The 16,386-nt window shown below is 50.2% G+C and overlaps 3 protein-coding genes, 1 long non-coding RNA gene and 5 other non-coding genes across 10 annotated transcripts; 8 read left to right on the forward strand and 1 right to left on the reverse strand.

The window, feature by feature from the left end:
* Positions 1 to 116: 116 nt before the first annotated feature.
* On the forward strand, positions 117 to 11,078 carry LOC117137356. 2 transcript variants are annotated; one of them, XM_033298755.1, is made up of 9 exons: positions 117 to 340; positions 4,012 to 4,097; positions 6,093 to 7,512; positions 7,602 to 8,241; positions 8,299 to 8,567; positions 8,641 to 9,742; positions 9,798 to 10,318; positions 10,481 to 10,700; positions 10,761 to 11,078. In XM_033298755.1, exons 2-9 carry the CDS (start codon positions 4,073 to 4,075, stop codon positions 10,839 to 10,841), a joined length of 4,278 nt encoding a protein of 1,425 aa, XP_033154646.1. In that variant the 5' UTR covers positions 117 to 340; positions 4,012 to 4,072; the 3' UTR covers positions 10,842 to 11,078. The 2 variants fall into 2 exon arrangements, with proteins under 2 accessions (XP_033154646.1, XP_033154647.1); XM_033298756.1 differs by lacking the exons at positions 117 to 340; positions 4,012 to 4,097 and adding an exon at positions 5,381 to 5,420.
* A 143-nt stretch (positions 11,079 to 11,221) lies between these two features.
* LOC117137363 (28S ribosomal protein S17, mitochondrial) lies at positions 11,222 to 11,901 on the reverse strand. Its single transcript, XM_033298764.1, has 2 exons — positions 11,718 to 11,901; positions 11,222 to 11,653 (listed from the first exon to the last, which is right to left on the reverse strand). Exons 1-2 carry the CDS (start codon positions 11,823 to 11,825, stop codon positions 11,294 to 11,296), a joined length of 468 nt encoding a protein of 155 aa, XP_033154655.1. The 5' UTR covers positions 11,826 to 11,901; the 3' UTR covers positions 11,222 to 11,293.
* A 413-nt stretch (positions 11,902 to 12,314) lies between these two features.
* On the forward strand, positions 12,315 to 14,743 carry LOC117138257 (H/ACA ribonucleoprotein complex subunit 4). The gene is made up of 6 exons (XM_033300219.1): positions 12,315 to 12,422; positions 12,483 to 12,851; positions 12,928 to 13,179; positions 13,372 to 13,646; positions 13,886 to 14,290; positions 14,352 to 14,743. Exons 1-6 carry the CDS (start codon positions 12,410 to 12,412, stop codon positions 14,562 to 14,564), a joined length of 1,527 nt encoding a protein of 508 aa, XP_033156110.1. The 5' UTR covers positions 12,315 to 12,409; the 3' UTR covers positions 14,565 to 14,743.
* LOC117138768 lies at positions 13,692 to 13,831 on the forward strand. The gene has a single exon (XR_004459269.1). It is a non-coding gene; the product is annotated as a small nucleolar RNA snoR639/H1 (small nucleolar RNA).
* A 127-nt stretch (positions 14,744 to 14,870) lies between the features above and the next one.
* On the forward strand, positions 14,871 to 14,959 carry LOC117138772. Its single transcript, XR_004459273.1, has one exon. It is a non-coding gene; the product is annotated as a small nucleolar RNA Me28S-Gm1083 (small nucleolar RNA).
* A 157-nt stretch (positions 14,960 to 15,116) lies between these two features.
* Positions 15,117 to 15,204, forward strand: LOC117138775. The gene has a single exon (XR_004459276.1). It is a non-coding gene; the product is annotated as a small nucleolar RNA Me28S-Gm1083 (small nucleolar RNA).
* Positions 15,205 to 15,348: 144 nt separating this feature from the next.
* Positions 15,349 to 15,440, forward strand: LOC117138773. The gene has a single exon (XR_004459274.1). It is a non-coding gene; the product is annotated as a small nucleolar RNA Me28S-Gm1083 (small nucleolar RNA).
* A 154-nt stretch (positions 15,441 to 15,594) lies between these two features.
* LOC117138774 lies at positions 15,595 to 15,681 on the forward strand. The gene has a single exon (XR_004459275.1). It is a non-coding gene; the product is annotated as a small nucleolar RNA Me28S-Gm1083 (small nucleolar RNA).
* A 151-nt stretch (positions 15,682 to 15,832) lies between these two features.
* LOC117138258 lies at positions 15,833 to 16,374 on the forward strand. The gene is made up of 2 exons (XR_004459192.1): positions 15,833 to 16,052; positions 16,247 to 16,374. It is a non-coding gene; the product is annotated as an uncharacterized LOC117138258 (long non-coding RNA).
* Positions 16,375 to 16,386: the final 12 nt, after the last annotated feature.

A 16,386-nucleotide genomic window follows, 5' to 3' on the forward strand; every position in this document is an offset into this window, starting at 1 on the left:
CCGCAAGCTCCAAGCTGCGATCTCCGGGCGCAGTGGCAACCCCCGACAGAGCCGCGCTCCGGAGAGACCGATTCCGAGTCCAAGCGAGCGAGGTGGAACGGGAATCGAGCGAGCTGGGGGCTATCGCTCATTCGAGATTTGCTGTCGAACCGACTTGGTGCAGTCGCTCCGCGGATCCGAGATCGCGGTTAATCGGGGGAATCGAGAGAGGCGGCTAGTTGGCGCGACTTTAGAGGCAGTGCATCGAGTATACGGAGCGTAAAACACCGACTATAACCGACATCGACACAGTGAAGCCACAGATTCGTAAACAATCCCAGTAACGCCGATTCGTGCGAGTGTAAGTGTGGGTGTGCCAGTGTGAGTGCGACTAATTTAAAGGCGACTTTAGCTAATCCCAGATCTACACTGATCGCAAAGCAACCGCCCCCGCCCCCGCGCAGTGATCCAGTGTCTTAGCCAATGCATTTAAAAGCCATGCTGGTAATTACGCAAATTCTGTGCAGAAAAGCGAGTGAAACATGTGCGATCGAGTGAATATGAGAGTGAAGTGGCGATTTCACTGGCGTGAAAAGTGCTTGGGCAGCCACTGCGGCGTATACGTAACACCCAACCTGGCCAAAATCCGTGCACCACCCCACACATCTCTACAGATCAGTATCTGTAAAGCGAGCGAGACAATGGGGGCCCAGCCTCCCAGCCTCCTCCCACTGAAAGCCAAATGGCAGTTCCCCCTCGTCCCTCGTCCTCGGCGGAGTCGAAAAACAATAAGAATGCGGCACAAACGGGTTTTATTCTGCATTATTTATCGCTTCTGTTTGCCGTCGCCAAGTGCACGTCTTCATTCCATTAGTTCGATCGTTATGCTCTCGCTAGCCGGAGATTACTCCGATCGGAGATCGGAGATATGCGATCTGCGATCTGCGATCTGAGATCTGCGACTATATCTTCGGCTCAGCCTGTGCCAAGCACACAAAACAGCAAAACACACGAGAAGATCGGCAAAATAAAGGCAAACAGCTAAAACGTGTCCCATAGCCCAAAAAGACGCTCGCGACGAGCCATCGGGCCAAGACATAAACTCAACCGGTTGGTTTGCTTTTCGAGCACCAGCCACAGTAACAGAAAAAACACAGAAAAAACAGAAAAAACAGAAAAAACAGTAAAAAACAGAAAATCAGTGAGGAAACACACCTCAGCTCCCCTTTAAGGCCCACGAACCCAAGAGTAGTATGTAAAAATTCAGAAGAAATGAGTCTGGCCGAGATACTTATAAATAACAGTCTAGATGGCCAAGAAGGTGGGAAGCGGGGGATGCGCGGGATGGGGCTGTTTAGCATAGTTTATTTTGGCGCTAATGGGCGGGGGAGGAGGGAGCACAGATCCGGCTAACTGGAATCGAAGCCGAAAAGATGCTAAATGTGCGATCAATAACAAATAAGAAATAACAAATGGAATATTCCATGCCATCCCGATCGGGCACCGACTTTCTTTTCTCGCATCCGCCACATTTGCATTCCAAATGAAATCCTACGAGCGCACTCCATTTCCAGTTCGATGATGGGTTTCGGACGACCACGCCTTGACTCACCCACTTCCACTGACGCACTTCCGTCCAGGGATCTCGGACCACCTAGCCACATAGCCACCTAGATGCGTGGACATATGCGCTCGGCCGGATCACTGCTCCCATGTTTGCCCGCTTGGTTAGGCAGGCGGTGCTAATTGCCTTGATTACCCTTTATTAGACGAACATCTTGATAATCTCATCTGGCATTTGGGCTGGGCGGGCTGGTCAAATTGAAGTCATGGGTTCCAGATTTTGGCCATAGCAGCAGTACGGCGGCTTGCTGGCCATAATTGACTTGTTGGCCGAGTGAATCCCATGCCCATGCCAGCGGCAATTAGCACAAAAACAACATACCAACTACAATTTATTCATATTTATGGCTCAATTCCACCGCCGCTTACGTGCAATCGTGTTTTTTTTAACCCGCCGCACGCCATTCGAGAGCTCCATGGGTCGTTCGCAGATTTGCTTTATTTGTTTATTGAAATGCTAATAAAACGCTAAATGCCGATTCGGAGCCCCAAGAAGCCCCAAGGATGAGGTTAAGCCACAATACACATCCATTTCCAATAGAAGCAGTCCGTCGCCCAAGTCGCAAGTCCAAAGCCCAAGAAACCAACTTCCGACTCCGTCATAGCAGCAATCAATAGCAATAGTCGGACAGCTAGCTACAGGTTTCTTGGATTTGTTTTGCTTCCATTGGCATCTTCAAGTGAAACTCGAGTCACGATCGCGGGTCTGGTTTGGGTTTCGGCTGGGTTTATTTTTAGTTGCCCCGCCGCCGACTAAATCAAATCACTTGAGCATTCCATTTTATTGTTATAGGAGGAAGCGTTCTTTATCCGACGGGCAAACAGCCCCGGGATCCGCACTGCCCCTCCATCCGCGCCAGCGCGCATGAAAGCCAAGGCGTTAATTCAATCAAATCCATTGCGACAGGCAGCCATGACAAAGCGGAGGCAAAGTCCCGCTTCAGAAACCACTTTCGGTCATTGGATCGCACGAGCGAAGAGCTAAGATCGATCCAAGGCTGCCCAGTGGCCATTGCGCAATCCACAGGCCACCCGAAGGCCTCGATTTCGGCCATCTTACGCACATCCCTCGATATTGCGCATACGCCGCGTGGGTCGCAACACCTTTTGTAGCATACATTTTGGCTTATCTTCGCCGGAATGCCGAGCCATTCCACTCCAGGCACTCCGCTGGCCCAACAACCGGGCTGTGTGTCACTCGGGGCATTCGCATCCACTGCAAATCGGGAGTCACGTGCTCCCTGCCAATTTAGCAGACGCTCCACATCGGAGGAACATGCATTAGTGGAGGAATCATGGCGCTCGGTGGCGGATAAAGCCCCACACAGACGCCGCAGAGTTCCATCGAAATCGCCAAGTACTACTTATCTGGATCTGGTTTCTCTTTTTGCGTTGTTCTGGTGCCAGACAGCCCAGATATCAACTTGCAGTATAAACATGTGCCCATGTATATTCTGCATCGCAGCAGTCGCATTTGCACGCGGAACCCGTATTCTGAGTACTTTCCGACTTGGGGGAGGATTGCTTGGTGGTTATTCGTGGTCATGGTATTGTGCCCATTTCCCAGCGAGGAGAATCGCATACTCAAGGATCACTTATAGACATTTATTTAAGAGTGAGTTACTAGTTAGTAGTTAAAGCGTTCCAAAGCTTGAAGGATTACATTCACTTGCCCCCTTTAATGGCAATCAATGGAATAATGGAATAATCTTCAGACTGGAAAAGTCCTTGGAAAATGGAAGTATATTAGGGATCAGTTGATAGGATTGATCTGTATGCACAAACGAGTCGCATAAACAAATTGTTTAATTAACACGCACTCTGCCATTTCAAAGGTCATATAATAATCATGATGTTGCAATTGCGAATTTCTATAAGTGCGCAATTTTCGGAGAGTTGATGCAACTATCTTAAGTAAATGTTGTTTATCTTAAGTCATGTGTCATATAAGAACTAGGGCCCCAGGAACTATTACTCATCATTATATACCCTGGAATTCTGGGAATTCGGCTCTATCGGCCCCTTGAACATAACTCTGCTTAAATCTTGCCACTTCCTGTGGCAATGAAAACGAGATTTGCAAGGGGAAATTTTTGACATAATTGCTGTATTTGGCTGCTTATCACCGGATATTAAAGGGTACTAATCCCACTTCTTCAAAAAAAATATCATTTAATCCAGACATTAAACGAGATGAGGAAAGGAAAGTGGGTTTTGGAAGTTTTCTGGGCACTGAAGTGCCACAACTAAGCTGACTTGCTCCACTTTGTGGATTTGCCTGATAAGGTTTATCGTTTGTGTGTACTCCACTTTTAACATTTCAACATTTCCTTCAAAGGTCGCCCAGTGGGCACTTGCAACCCAACGATCATTCGCCGGCTCATGGTTCCATTTCTGCACTCTTTACAGACCCAACCGACCACCAGACATGCTGTAGCCACCAGACAGGATGCTCTGAAGTGACTCGAATATGGACCTTGATTTCTTCGAACTCTGTAAGTACAAAGCGCCGAATCCATTCAATTACCACAAGTGTTCGTACCCACGTTGCTCCGCAAGGATAACCCATTCGAGTGCAAATGCAGTCCTTGCAGTGGCCCCGCTGAAGGCTGGGCCGGCTCTCCTCGTCATTGACAGCCAAAGTGGATACTAGAAATAGATAATTCGGGTAGGGGGTGCCTCTGGGCCCACGAATACTCTTGGCGAGAAAGGGCAACCCACTGGAGGTATCCACTTGAGTTTCAGTAAAACATCCAATTTTGAACTCACGCCAAATGAAAATTTATAACTTTGGTTCTTCAGGAACAAAAGAGGAGGGAACGCAGGATTATAGATATATTTCAAATGGCAATATGCCCCATTTACAACAAAAGCTATAACCGCCTGCCCAATTCAAATCTATACTTATTATTACCCATACCCATATTCATCTGAAAAATCTTAAGTTCCGCCAAGAGTAGTAAGTAAACCAACTAGTTATGGATACCCACCTACGTAGGAGCAGGCGGACTGAGGCAGTCGGGATATATGATAGCTGGAACCGTTTAATATATTCCCATACAATTGCGACTGCCTGGGATTGGCATGCCACTTGGGCGGCACACGAAAGGAGCAGGTTGTTTGATCAATAACCCGACTCCGGGGAACGGAAGCCCAAATATTTGCACTCCGGCTGAGATTCCGCAGGCCGCAGTCAGTGCCCAGATGTTTCCTGTCCACGTGCGACGTGTCGCGAGTGCCCAGTGACTAAGCAAACACAAGAGATTGCCCATATTCCCCCCACGGGCTTGGCAGATTGTGGAAGCAGGTTTCCAGAACCAGGAGCATTTGCGAAAATATTTACCGCAGAACAATTGCACAAACAGTAGCTGCGTAACTCCAAGCCCGCAGACGATGATCCGCTGCTGGGGTCCCGCCGATCCGAGGGCTCCCGTTTCCATTCCGAGCAATTAGGTTTCGTTTTAATCGCTTGGTTACCATGCCGATCCGTCCGCAGTGGACTCCATCGTTTGATTATTAGTTTTACGGCCCGTTTCGGGCATTATTTTCGCTGCTCAGCCAGTTGTGAAGAGTGCATCAACCGTATGCTCGCTCATACGTGCGTTAGATAATTGTTCCATCGGATGCAGCGGATCGCAGCAGCAGCAGCAGCAGAAGCATCAAAGTCGAGTTGGGCAGCCCATGGTGTGCGCATGGATGCTGGCAGTTAGAGCCAGCTAACTTGGCCACCAGTTCGGGCTAAATCGAGGAACGCCGCGTCTTGGAGTCCTGCAGACACAACCCCCCACTAGCTATGGACTATCCCAAGAACTTGAGCGGTAACTCATCATCATCACCATCATCATCGTCAGCATAGCATAATAATCCGAGTCCCCCATCCGCGGCACTTGCATAAATTACACAACTCACTTTGGGGCACCACCAGTCAACAATCCGTTTGGCCAAGTATCGATCAAACACGGAGTGGGAATTTCAGGGCTTATCGGCGGCTGCTCCCCGCTTCCAGTGGCCCGAATAAAACGAATATTTTGATTCCACTATAATTATCTGCGGGCTGGTAGACGCCCCCTCAGCAACGTGCCACACTTAGTTTCCCCATAATTGAAATGTTTTTCTGCCATTCTGATTTGCAGTCCGAGTAGCGCGCGATTCCCGGACTTTGCTCTACTTCGAAAGATAATAAACTATTGGATGTCAATATTTACTCCTTACCCCGGCCCTCTGGATACAGAATTTGTATATTTCCCCGGAACGAAGGTGGCTACTCGAGAGCTAATGGGCCCAAGGAGCCGTTCGTACCACGTAGTCTTGTAAAATTAAACCACCAACTATACCTATCACAACTGAGCTCCACATTTAGAACCATCCAGATTCGCTTGGATTTCAATGTTTCCTTTGCACACAAACTTGAGATGATGGGAACATTATGATACACTTGAAGAAACTTGTACCGCCTTCTGAACTAACCACCATGTCTTGCACTGTTGCAGCTCCCCAAGATCTGGATGACATAAACAGCGATGGCATGGACCATCTGGATCTGCTGGTGCAGGGGGCCTTCGACGATGGCATCCAGCTAGGCCACAATGGCCACCTGTCCGGAGGGGGAGTGCACTCCCACATGGAGTCGCCGCACACGTCGCCCATGAACGGCTTGGATGCCCACCTGACCAACTCCGGCCGCGTGGGCAGCACGCCTGTGGCGGCGCAGGCCCAGAGCCACGTGCATCCGCAGCTGCCGGAGAGTCCGCCGGACTCGCAGCCCGCCTACAGTCCGCTGGGCGAGGCCCACGGCATGGCGATGCCGCTCCAGCGAGAGCTGATCTATCCGGGTCTGGCGCCCATGCAGCACCAGGCCAACATGCTGCAGACGGATCTGGGTCAGTACGCCTCCCCTCCGCAGCAGCAACACCACTTTGCAGCTCCGCAGGCCGATGTGCGGATCAAGCACGAGTCCGAGCTCATCATCAACCCGAGCAACTTGCTCGGCCAGCAGCAACAGCAGCAGCAGCAGATGCAGCATCAGCAGCAGCAGCTCAACGAGCAGATGTTTGCCCAGCACCACCAGCAGCACCAGGACGGCATCCTCCAGGACCAGATGCTCTACTACGACAATGGAGCCGGGGCGGGGATGTACGCGACCGGCAGCTACCAGAACTTGTCCACCTGCACCCTGACCTCCGCCCTGGGACTGGGCGATCGCGTCCAGGTGATCGGCACCAGCCAGTTGTCCCTGAACCGCGTGTCCGCTCCCTCGACGCCCGTGCACTCCTTGTCGCGCAAGCGCAAGATGTCCACGCAGCTGGATTGCCCGGAGTTCCCCAGTGCTCCCAAAGTGGATGCGGGCCTGCAGATGAGTCCCCTGCGCGCCTCTCACCACTCGCTGGCCACGCCCACCCCGGCGCCCTCCCACTGCTCCGCCTCCGTCTCGCCAGCCCTGTCCGCCGTGAACTCCCAGGCGGACAACAGTCTGGACGGACAGCCAGGCGGCGTGGTCACAGGCTCCGGTTCCGGTTCGGGATCAGGTTCCGGCTCGGGCAGCGAGGCGGGCGACCCGGCGGGGGGCCAGTGCATCCGGTTCAACGCCTTCCAGCCGGAGAACTGGCATAAGCTGTTCGACCAGAGCCTCCAGGAGCTGTCTGTGATCTACTACCGCGTGGACGCGGACAAGGGCTTCAACTTCAGCGTCTCGGACGACGCGTACGTGTGCCAGAAGAAGAACCACTTCCAGGTTACTTGCCATGCGCGCCTCCAGGGCGATGCCAAATTCGTGAAGACACCGTCCGGCTTCGAGAAAATCAAATCCTTCCACTTGCATTTCTACGGCGTCAAGTTCGAGGCGCCCAACCAGACGATCCGCGTGGAGCAGAGCCAGTCGGATCGCTCCAAGAAGGCGTTCCATCCCGTTCCGTGAGTAGATCTTCTTAAGATCGCCAGATTCTATCTTTTAGAAACCCATTATCTTTTCATATCATTCATTTTAAAATTTCCTTCCACAGCATCGATCTCCAGAAGCACATCGTCAGCAAGATCACCGTGGGTCGTCTGCACTTCTCGGAGACGACGAACAACAACATGCGCAAGAAGGGTCGTCCCAATCCGGAGCAGCGCTTCTTCCAGCTGGTGGTGGGTCTGCACGTGCACACGATCTCCGGGAACTTCCCGGTGGTGAGTCACGGCAGCGAGAAGATCATCGTGCGGGCCTCCAATCCGGGTCAGTTCGAGTCCGACGTGGATCTGTGCTGGCAGCGGGGTCTGACCCCAGAGTCGGTCTTCCACACGGGCCGCGTGGGCATCAACACGGACCGCCCGGACGAGAGCCTGGTGGTCCACGGCAACCTCAAGGTGTCCGGCCACATTGTCCAGCCGAGCGACAGTCGCGCCAAGCAAGAGATCGGCGAACTGGACACCTCCGTGCAGCTGCGCAACCTGCAGAAGATCCGGATAGTGCGCTACCGCTACATGCCGGAGTTCGCCGTGCACTCGGGTCTCCGGCGGGAGAGCGACACCCGGGAGATAGAGGACACCGGCGTGATTGCGCAGGAGGTGCGCGAGGTGATCCCGGACGCGGTGCAAGAGGCTGGCAGCGTGGTGCTGCCCAATGGAAACGTGATCGAGAAATTTCTGCTGGTCAACAAGGTGCGGATATTCCCAATTCACTTTCTTCAACTGACTAACTTTCGAACCCTTCTCAAGGACCGCATCCTGATGGAGAACATCGGAGCCGTCAAGGAGCTGTGCAAGGTGACCTGCTCGCTGGAGACGCGCATCGAACACCTGGAGCGCGCCAACATTGGCCAAAACAGCCAGCAACTGCGTGCCAAGGATCTGCTCGAGCCGCGCTGCATCCTGCCGGAGCGAGCAGCCATCACGTCCTACGGCAGTCGGCGGGACGGCTACGAGGTCTGCTCCAGCCGCTCCCTACAGATCGTCATCTTCCTGCTGATCATCGTGATGGCAGCCTGGTAAGTTGCAGCTCGGTTAAACATCCTTGAGGGGTAGCACATTTAAAATATCCACTTTTTGCTCAACTTGCAGCCTCGCAGCGGTGTCCACTCTGTACTTCGTGGAACACAACAAGCAGCAGCAGGCTGACGGATTCTTTGGCGCCGGGATGTTTCGCCAGGAGGCGGGTCCGACGCACCTGAGCGACGAGGAGCGCCACTACTTCCACAACCTGCACACGCTGTTCAAGAACAAGACGCACGGACCCTGGCCAATGCGTCAAATGTACGCCACCAGCACCTCGCGTCCGCCCGGATCCCGCCTAGCCGAGGAGGAGGCGGAGGACCTGGCGGCGGTGCTGACCAAGCCACAGGTGTCCTCCGGCCAGCAGCACCTGAGTCTCAAGCACGGGGTCATCACGACGACGGCACCGCGATTCAGCAACAAGACCATCAGTAGCAAGAAGGGCAAGTGGCCGCCCACCCAGGAGGTGCTGCGTCAGGCGGCGGGTCAGAAGCTGCACCTACCTCAGCCGGTACATGTGGTTCCCGCTGCTCCAGCGAAGGTTTCTCCAGCTGCCCTGAACGACACAGTGGCCTCCACGGAGAAGCCACCCCAGGCCATTCCTCTGCCTCAGGACTTCGAGAACAACTCCATTGACATCGATGCCCAACAGAAGCAGTCCCAGCTGAAACTGGACGAGCACATCGTGGTAGTGGGCACTATCGCCAGTCCCGCCTCCGATGCCTACGAGTCCAACTCCCCATCTGTCGCCGCTCATCCCATTCGCAAATTCAATCCTGGAACCGTCTACACCCACGTCTACAAGACCGTATCGCCCCCAACGGCCAACCTGGCTCTGACCACCAACAAGGTGAGCACCGAGCCCGCACAGAGTCCACTAGCCCAAGCTCTGGACGTGCCGCCCCCGGCTCTTCCCGTGAGAAACAGCAGCGACAACCCCGATGCCCTGGACCTGCAGAACCTGAGCAACACCAACGAGTCCGTGGACAATCCCATCACCCAGGTGTTCGGGTTCGAGTACCAGGAGTCGGGCCTGCGGGAGTCCAATCTGGGCAGGCGATCTGCCAATCAGAGGAGTCTGGAGTGGATCAGACAGAAGAACATCAAGACGGGCATCTTCGGACAGCCGGCGGAGTGCAATGGGGATGAGTCGGTTAGCGACAATTGTCAGGTAAGCTTCAGATAGAGTGATGCGCATCCATGTACTTATTCAACATCCTCTGCAGTCCGTTTGCTTCGAGGAACTGCCGCCGACTCATCCTCAGCCAGACAACGTGGATGCCAATGTGAAGGAGCAGCACGTGGAGGACGATCTGCAGTCAGCAGAGGAGCAGGAGCACGACCCGGACATCGTAGAGACCCTACCCGCTGCCTCAATAGGCAATGAGACCTCCGCCGCGCTAGAGGACCAGCCAGGATTCCTGGGCAAGAGCTCACACGGCACCGACGCCCTGACCAAGAAGTTCCCCCAGCAGACCGAACCGGTGGTCGCAGCCAAGGACGATCCTGTCTATCGCCTGCTGCAGTCCGCCTCTGGGCAGGATCAGGGGCCGAAGACCGACGAGTCCGTGCTGCCGCCCTTCCAGCTGGACTGCTGGAGTGTGGCCAGTTGCGTGCTGGCGGCCCAGTACAACCACACCATTGACGTGGAGCAGTTCTGTCCCACCTCGGGCAGTTCCCTCAATGTCAGCTATGTGGTTCCGGTGTCGCGCTACCTGCAGGCCAGTAGTCTGGAGCTCCATCTGAGGTTAGTTGGGTACACTTTCTTTCACGGAGATAGTATCTTAAAGATACTATCGCAAAAGCAGTGTGTTTTTAGATACTGAATCATACTGCCGTTGAAACCATTGCAAATATCCAAGGACTTCTAATGAATCCTTTACAATCACTTATATCTATAATCCAACAGCTCCAACAAGCCGCTGCAGTGGTCCATCTGCGTAGATGAGGATCAGGCCAAGCCGAGTGCCAACGCCCAGCTGAACGAGGACGACGAGGCCGAGACCACCAGCGGAGTGAAGATCCTCAAGCAGCAGGGCAAGAACAAACTGAGCCTGGCCCTGGATCTTCCCGCCCGCGGCTACTTCCTACGGGAGTTTATGCTCCGCGCCAGCCACGACCTGGAGCAGGTGCGTTATCCGGACGCATTAACGCGAAATCCAGCGACTCTAGCCTCCTTTTCGTTGCAGCAAAAACTGTGCGACGACAACGCTCACCCGGCAAACCCCATACTCCAGTACAACTTTAGGATCGTAAGAGATTGTGATTAGTTTACAGCTTAATTTATGGCACGGACCGAATCTGAACTCCAAAACCATGTGCGAGAGCAGCACGTTTCGATGTTGCGGATGTGTCCTGGCACCCGGCGCGGAAACATCGTTTGAATTAGGAAAATTCAAAAATTAAATAATCAAATACTGTTGATCAGCGAGCGGAAGTTGAAAAAGCATACATTTATACGTATAGACAACAAATCATCAATAAATGCAAAAAAAAAAAAAAAACAATTATCGACCATTAAAATAAAATATGTAGAGAAATCTTTTAAACCTGCCTTTTTAATTGCTATAAAACGATTCCAGGGATCCAAAAACCAATAAAAATATCTTCGTTCGTCGGCCTAACCATTTTATATGAAAACCGAGAAACATATGTACGTCATATTAATGCACTTTACTATTAAACAAAAGGGAAACTTAACAGATAAACGACCGGCGGAGCTCTAAACGGCGAACGGCTGGTCCTTGCCATCCTCATGGTACTTGATGTATGTTTCCCCGTGGGTGAAGTCCTTGGTTCCCTCCAGGCGACCTCGGGGCGGTGCCTTCTCGTAGTCGAAGGCCTTCTCCGACTTGCCGAACAGCTGGTTGGCCATCTCGATGTCCTCGCGGTACTTGCCGACGACCACCTTCTTGCCAGTGAGCGGGTCCGTTATGTCACCCAGCGGATAGACTACTTTCTCCACGTTATGCGTGATGAGACGGGTGAGGCGCTCGGGCAGTTCCCGTATCAGGACCACGTCCCCGGTCTTGCACACCTTCTGCGGATCGTGGGCGAAGTAGAACTCGTCCTTCTTGAAGTACTACGAGGAGAAAGGAAATTGTGTGAAATCTCCTGAGGCGAGATCTTATGTATGTTATACACACCATATTCAGGTTCTTGTCCAGCTCCATTCGGCGAATGCGGATTTTGGAGGCGTTCTGCTTGATGCAGGGCATGCACTGGCCCATTAGTAGGAGTCCTCGTCTCGACATTACTTTAATTTAATTTAAGAGTTTAGAAAAATAAACAACCGGTTGGAAAACACAGCTGGTAGATCGCTGGCGATAGTATCGATTGGGCCTGGAACTATCAATATTTCGATATTTTTTACTCAGCAGTTTCTGGTTTTAAAAATCGCGCCAAATGCAATCAGCATGCAAGCCTCTGTTAAAAAGGAGGGTAACATGACTTTTCATCGCAAAAACAAGTGGATTCTAAGGACATGACATTTTTACTCTACTATAAAATATGAAGCACTTCTACATAACATATCTTTTTAATTAAATAATGGTTAAATAGCTTAAAAATGTTTACTTCAAAGTATTTTACTTTCAAATTTATTTTGTTTATAAATAATACAAATTTTTAATTTAAAAGTTTAATTAACAATTTGGCTCACGAAGACATATCGCAAGATTCCCATGTATCGATGTCTTCATGCAATGCAGCTCTGGGTAGTCACACTTATCGATAGGCCGCGCACTCCACGTGTTTTTCGTTCATTTTCTCGCAGCGCGTAACACGTGCGGAGGTTTCTCTCCGTCTATCAGTTGATTTAGCAGAAAACGTAGATAAAATGGCCGACGTGGGTAAGTCTGGCAAGTGATGAATTAAAGGAGTGCCCAATTAAACGGACTATGCGCCAACAGAAGTACGCAAGGAGAAGAAAAAGAAGAAGATCAAGGAGGAGCCCTTGGACGGCGATGACATTGGCACGCTGCAGAAGCAGGGCAACTTCCAAATCAAGCCCTCCTCCAAGATCGCCGAGCTGGACACCTCGCAATGGCCGCTGCTCCTGAAGAACTTCGACAAGCTGAACATCCGTTCCAACCACTACACTCCGCTGGCGCACGGATCGTCGCCCCTGAACCGCGACATCAAGGAGTACATGAAGACGGGCTTCATCAACTTGGACAAGCCGTCGAACCCCAGCTCCCACGAGGTTGTGGCCTGGATTAAGAAGATCCTCAAGGTGGAGAAGACGGGCCACTCCGGCACGCTGGATCCCAAAGTCACGGGTAAGTGATGCGCGTGCTCGCCTCCCCCCATACAAACCTAACCTCATTGTGTGCCGCGTGTTTTTTTTTCTCGCAGGTTGCCTTATTGTTTGCATTGACAGGGCCACCCGGCTGGTGAAGTCCCAGCAGAGCGCCGGAAAAGAGTACGTGGCCATCTTCAAGCTGCACGGAGCCGTGGAGTCGGTGGCCAAGGTGCGTCAGGGTCTGGAGAAGCTGCGCGGTGCCCTCTTCCAGAGACCTCCACTCATCTCCGCCGTAAAGCGTCAGTTGCGCGTTCGTACTGTCTACGACAGCAAGCTGTTGGACTACGATGAAACCCGAAATATGGGTAAGTCAGAAGTTTCGTTTATCCATTCTCGCCCAGAGCTGGTGCGTCGCTGCTGGATTAGTTTATCCTGCAGAGGTGCAGCCTGCTTCAGCCAGTGAAACACCAGTATTTGCCTAACCACGCAAATGCACAATGTAATTGTTAAAACCTCGTCTTTTTCTCTCCTCCAATTCTGCCTACTCACGTGCTCAGGTGTTTTTTGGGTTAGTTGCGAGGCCGGCTCCTACATCCGTACCATGTGCGTCCATCTGGGTCTCGTACTGGGTGTCGGTGGCCAGATGCTGGAGCTCCGCCGTGTCCGTTCGGGCATTCAGTCTGAGCGCGATGGCATGGTGACCATGCACGATGTTTTGGACGCCATGTGGCTGTACGAAAACCACAAGGACGAGTCTATGCTGCGACGTGTGATCAAGCCGCTAGAAGGTCTGCTGGTCAACCACAAGCGCATTATCATGAAGGACAGCTCGGTAAGTTTGGCATCCAGTTGCCGTGATAGTTTGGCAGTTTGCCGTACCCCATGATATTAAGCCGGCAGGTGCTTGCAATCCCCACGGGCACCTGTGACTATGATTGGGAACAACAAAGTTGCTGATGTGTGTATGTTGGGCAGCGCTCTTTTCCTGCGCGCTCGACAAAGAATATTCGGTCGACATTTCGTCTAGCAAAAGACCCCCTTATGATATTAACTAACAACTTCTTTCTCCAGGTCAACGCCGTTTGCTATGGTGCCAAGATTACATTGCCCGGTGTCCTGCGCTACGAGGATGGCATTGAGATCGATCAGGAGATCGTCATTTGCACCACCAAGGGTGAGGCCATTTGCCTGGCCATCGCCCTCATGACCACAGCCACCATGGCCTCCTGTGACCATGGTGTGGTGGCCAAGATCAAGCGAGTGATCATGGAGCGCGACACATACCCGCGCAAGTGGGGATTGGGACCAAAGGCGTCGGCCAAGAAGGCGCTCATAGCCGCCGGAAAGCTAGACAAGTTCGGAAGGCCCAATGAAAACACACCTAAGGAGTGGCTGACCGGTTATGTCGACTACAATGCCAAGAAGCCAGCAGCTCAAGATGTCTCCGCCACAAACGGCTCCAGTGAACCCAGCAAAGTATGTTTTTGACAATGAGTTCAACCCGGTAATCAGTTGCTAAATAATTGTGTTCCTTCAGCGCAAGTTAAGCACCTCCAGCGTAGAGGAAACTGCGGCGGCGGCGGTATCCGAGGAGACTCCTTCCAAGGACAAAAAGAAGAAGAAAAAGAAGCATAAGGGCGACGAGGAGGCCCCAGAAGCCGCTGAGGAGGAGGCAGAGCCAGTAGAAAAGGAGAAGAAAAAGAAGAAGAAGAAGGACAAGGATAGGGAGAGAGACGAAGCTCAGGAATAGAAATCAGAAGTTTCTATAGGATTAGGTTTTAAAGAGAACTCTACGCTTTTTTGTAGAGGCACCTACCGATTGATAGCTGTTAGGTTTAAGGAGTGTTTTTATGTGTAGAAGTGCATACAAATTACAAATGCATTTAAGTGACATTCGCAATGCAATAAATTGTACATTTTATTGTGGAACTCTATCGCTAGTTTCTTAAGGTCTTAGCTTTTCCTTAGGTTTTTCAGTTAGAAAGGCAGGGAATACAGACACCAAAGGTGAGTTCAACATTTCATTAATATCTTCTTCAAGTGTGGCTTTCGTTTGCGTTATCTGATGAGCAATAACTTTCGCCCCTAGCTGAAAAATAAAACTTCTCATGTTGAATGCGAGATTGGTCTTACTGAAAATAACGCAAAATAGCTAAGCTCATTTGAGTTTTTAAAACCGTTAACCTGACCTATTAATTACCTTATTTATATTTCTATTGTAGCTTGGAATACTGCTCAAAGAACAAAGCGGGAGTGCAGAGGTGATACGGTTAGTATATATTTGATGACCATCTTTACGTTCTATTAGTTCTGATGAGCATTAACTTTCGCCCCTATCTGAAATTGAAACTTCTCTTGTTGAATGCGAGATTGGTCTTACTGAAAAACTCAAGAACTATAAGCACATGGGCTATCTATATCCAATATATTTTAAAACCCAATATATATTTACAGATCGGCGGAACGAAAACTAAAAACGTGCTTCGAATAAACATAGGAATTAAGGTAAGAACGCATTAATTTAAAGTTGGTTTCCTTATTATCATGATGAGCATTAACTTTCGCCCCTATCTGAAATTGAAACTTCTCATGTTGAATGCGAGATTGGTCTTACTGAAAAGAGTTTCGATTTAAAAACACGAAAACTAGTTTCTAGGCAGTTTCTAACAAAATTTTTCTCTCGTTCTCTTTGCAGAATTGTTAATCAGGTTATCCAATATATGGATTACAACTTTAATAAAAGAGGTAAATATTGAAATACTAAATTTTATTAAAATGTTTTTTAAGTGATGAGCATTAACTTTCGCCCCTATCTGAAATTGAAACTTCTCCTGTTGAATGCGAGATTGGTCTTACTGAAACGACTCACAATTAAAAACAAGCCTCAATATTTTCGATTGCCCTTCTAAATAAATGCTTCTTTCTCTTTACAGATGAGTTCAAAAGATTTTTTGAAAATCATTCAATACCACACGAATCTTAAAAGGTAAATATATTCAAAACGAATCAGTTCTTTGCGAGAATCCCTTCTTCGAAAATTAACTGATGTAAAAAAAAAACTGAATTATGTGGCATGATTTTCACATTAACCGCAACAAATCCTACTCCAATATAGGTCCTACTGACAATTCTCACAAAAATAATGCATTTTGGTCAATACAATAACAATCTTGCCTAACAATTGACTCTCCTTTGCCTTTTCAGTTCGCATGCCACTTTGTTGAGTTGAGTAAAAAAGGTAAAAATAATAAAGCTCGTTTGCCCAGTTTCTAGTGAAAATGTTGAAATAAAAATACTGATTTATGTGGCATGATTTTCACATTAACCGCAACAAATCCTACTCCAATAGGTCCTACTGAATATTTTCACAAGAAACTTAAGGTGTGTTTTAACCAGACGTGGTTCTTAGTGAAGTTTTTCTTGTATTTGCAGTTGTGCGTTTGGCGACTTTCCACTGACTTCTCCAATTGAATTCCATTGCATGCCCATTTTTTTAGGTACAGCACTGCCCAAGACATCTTATAATACTTTATAAGCAAATAAAAGAAAAGAACACAAAATGTACAACTTAT

Source organism: Drosophila mauritiana, chromosome 2R, assembly GCF_004382145.1.
Source record: "Drosophila mauritiana strain mau12 chromosome 2R, ASM438214v1, whole genome shotgun sequence".
NCBI lineage: Eukaryota > Metazoa > Arthropoda > Insecta > Diptera > Drosophilidae > Drosophila > Drosophila mauritiana.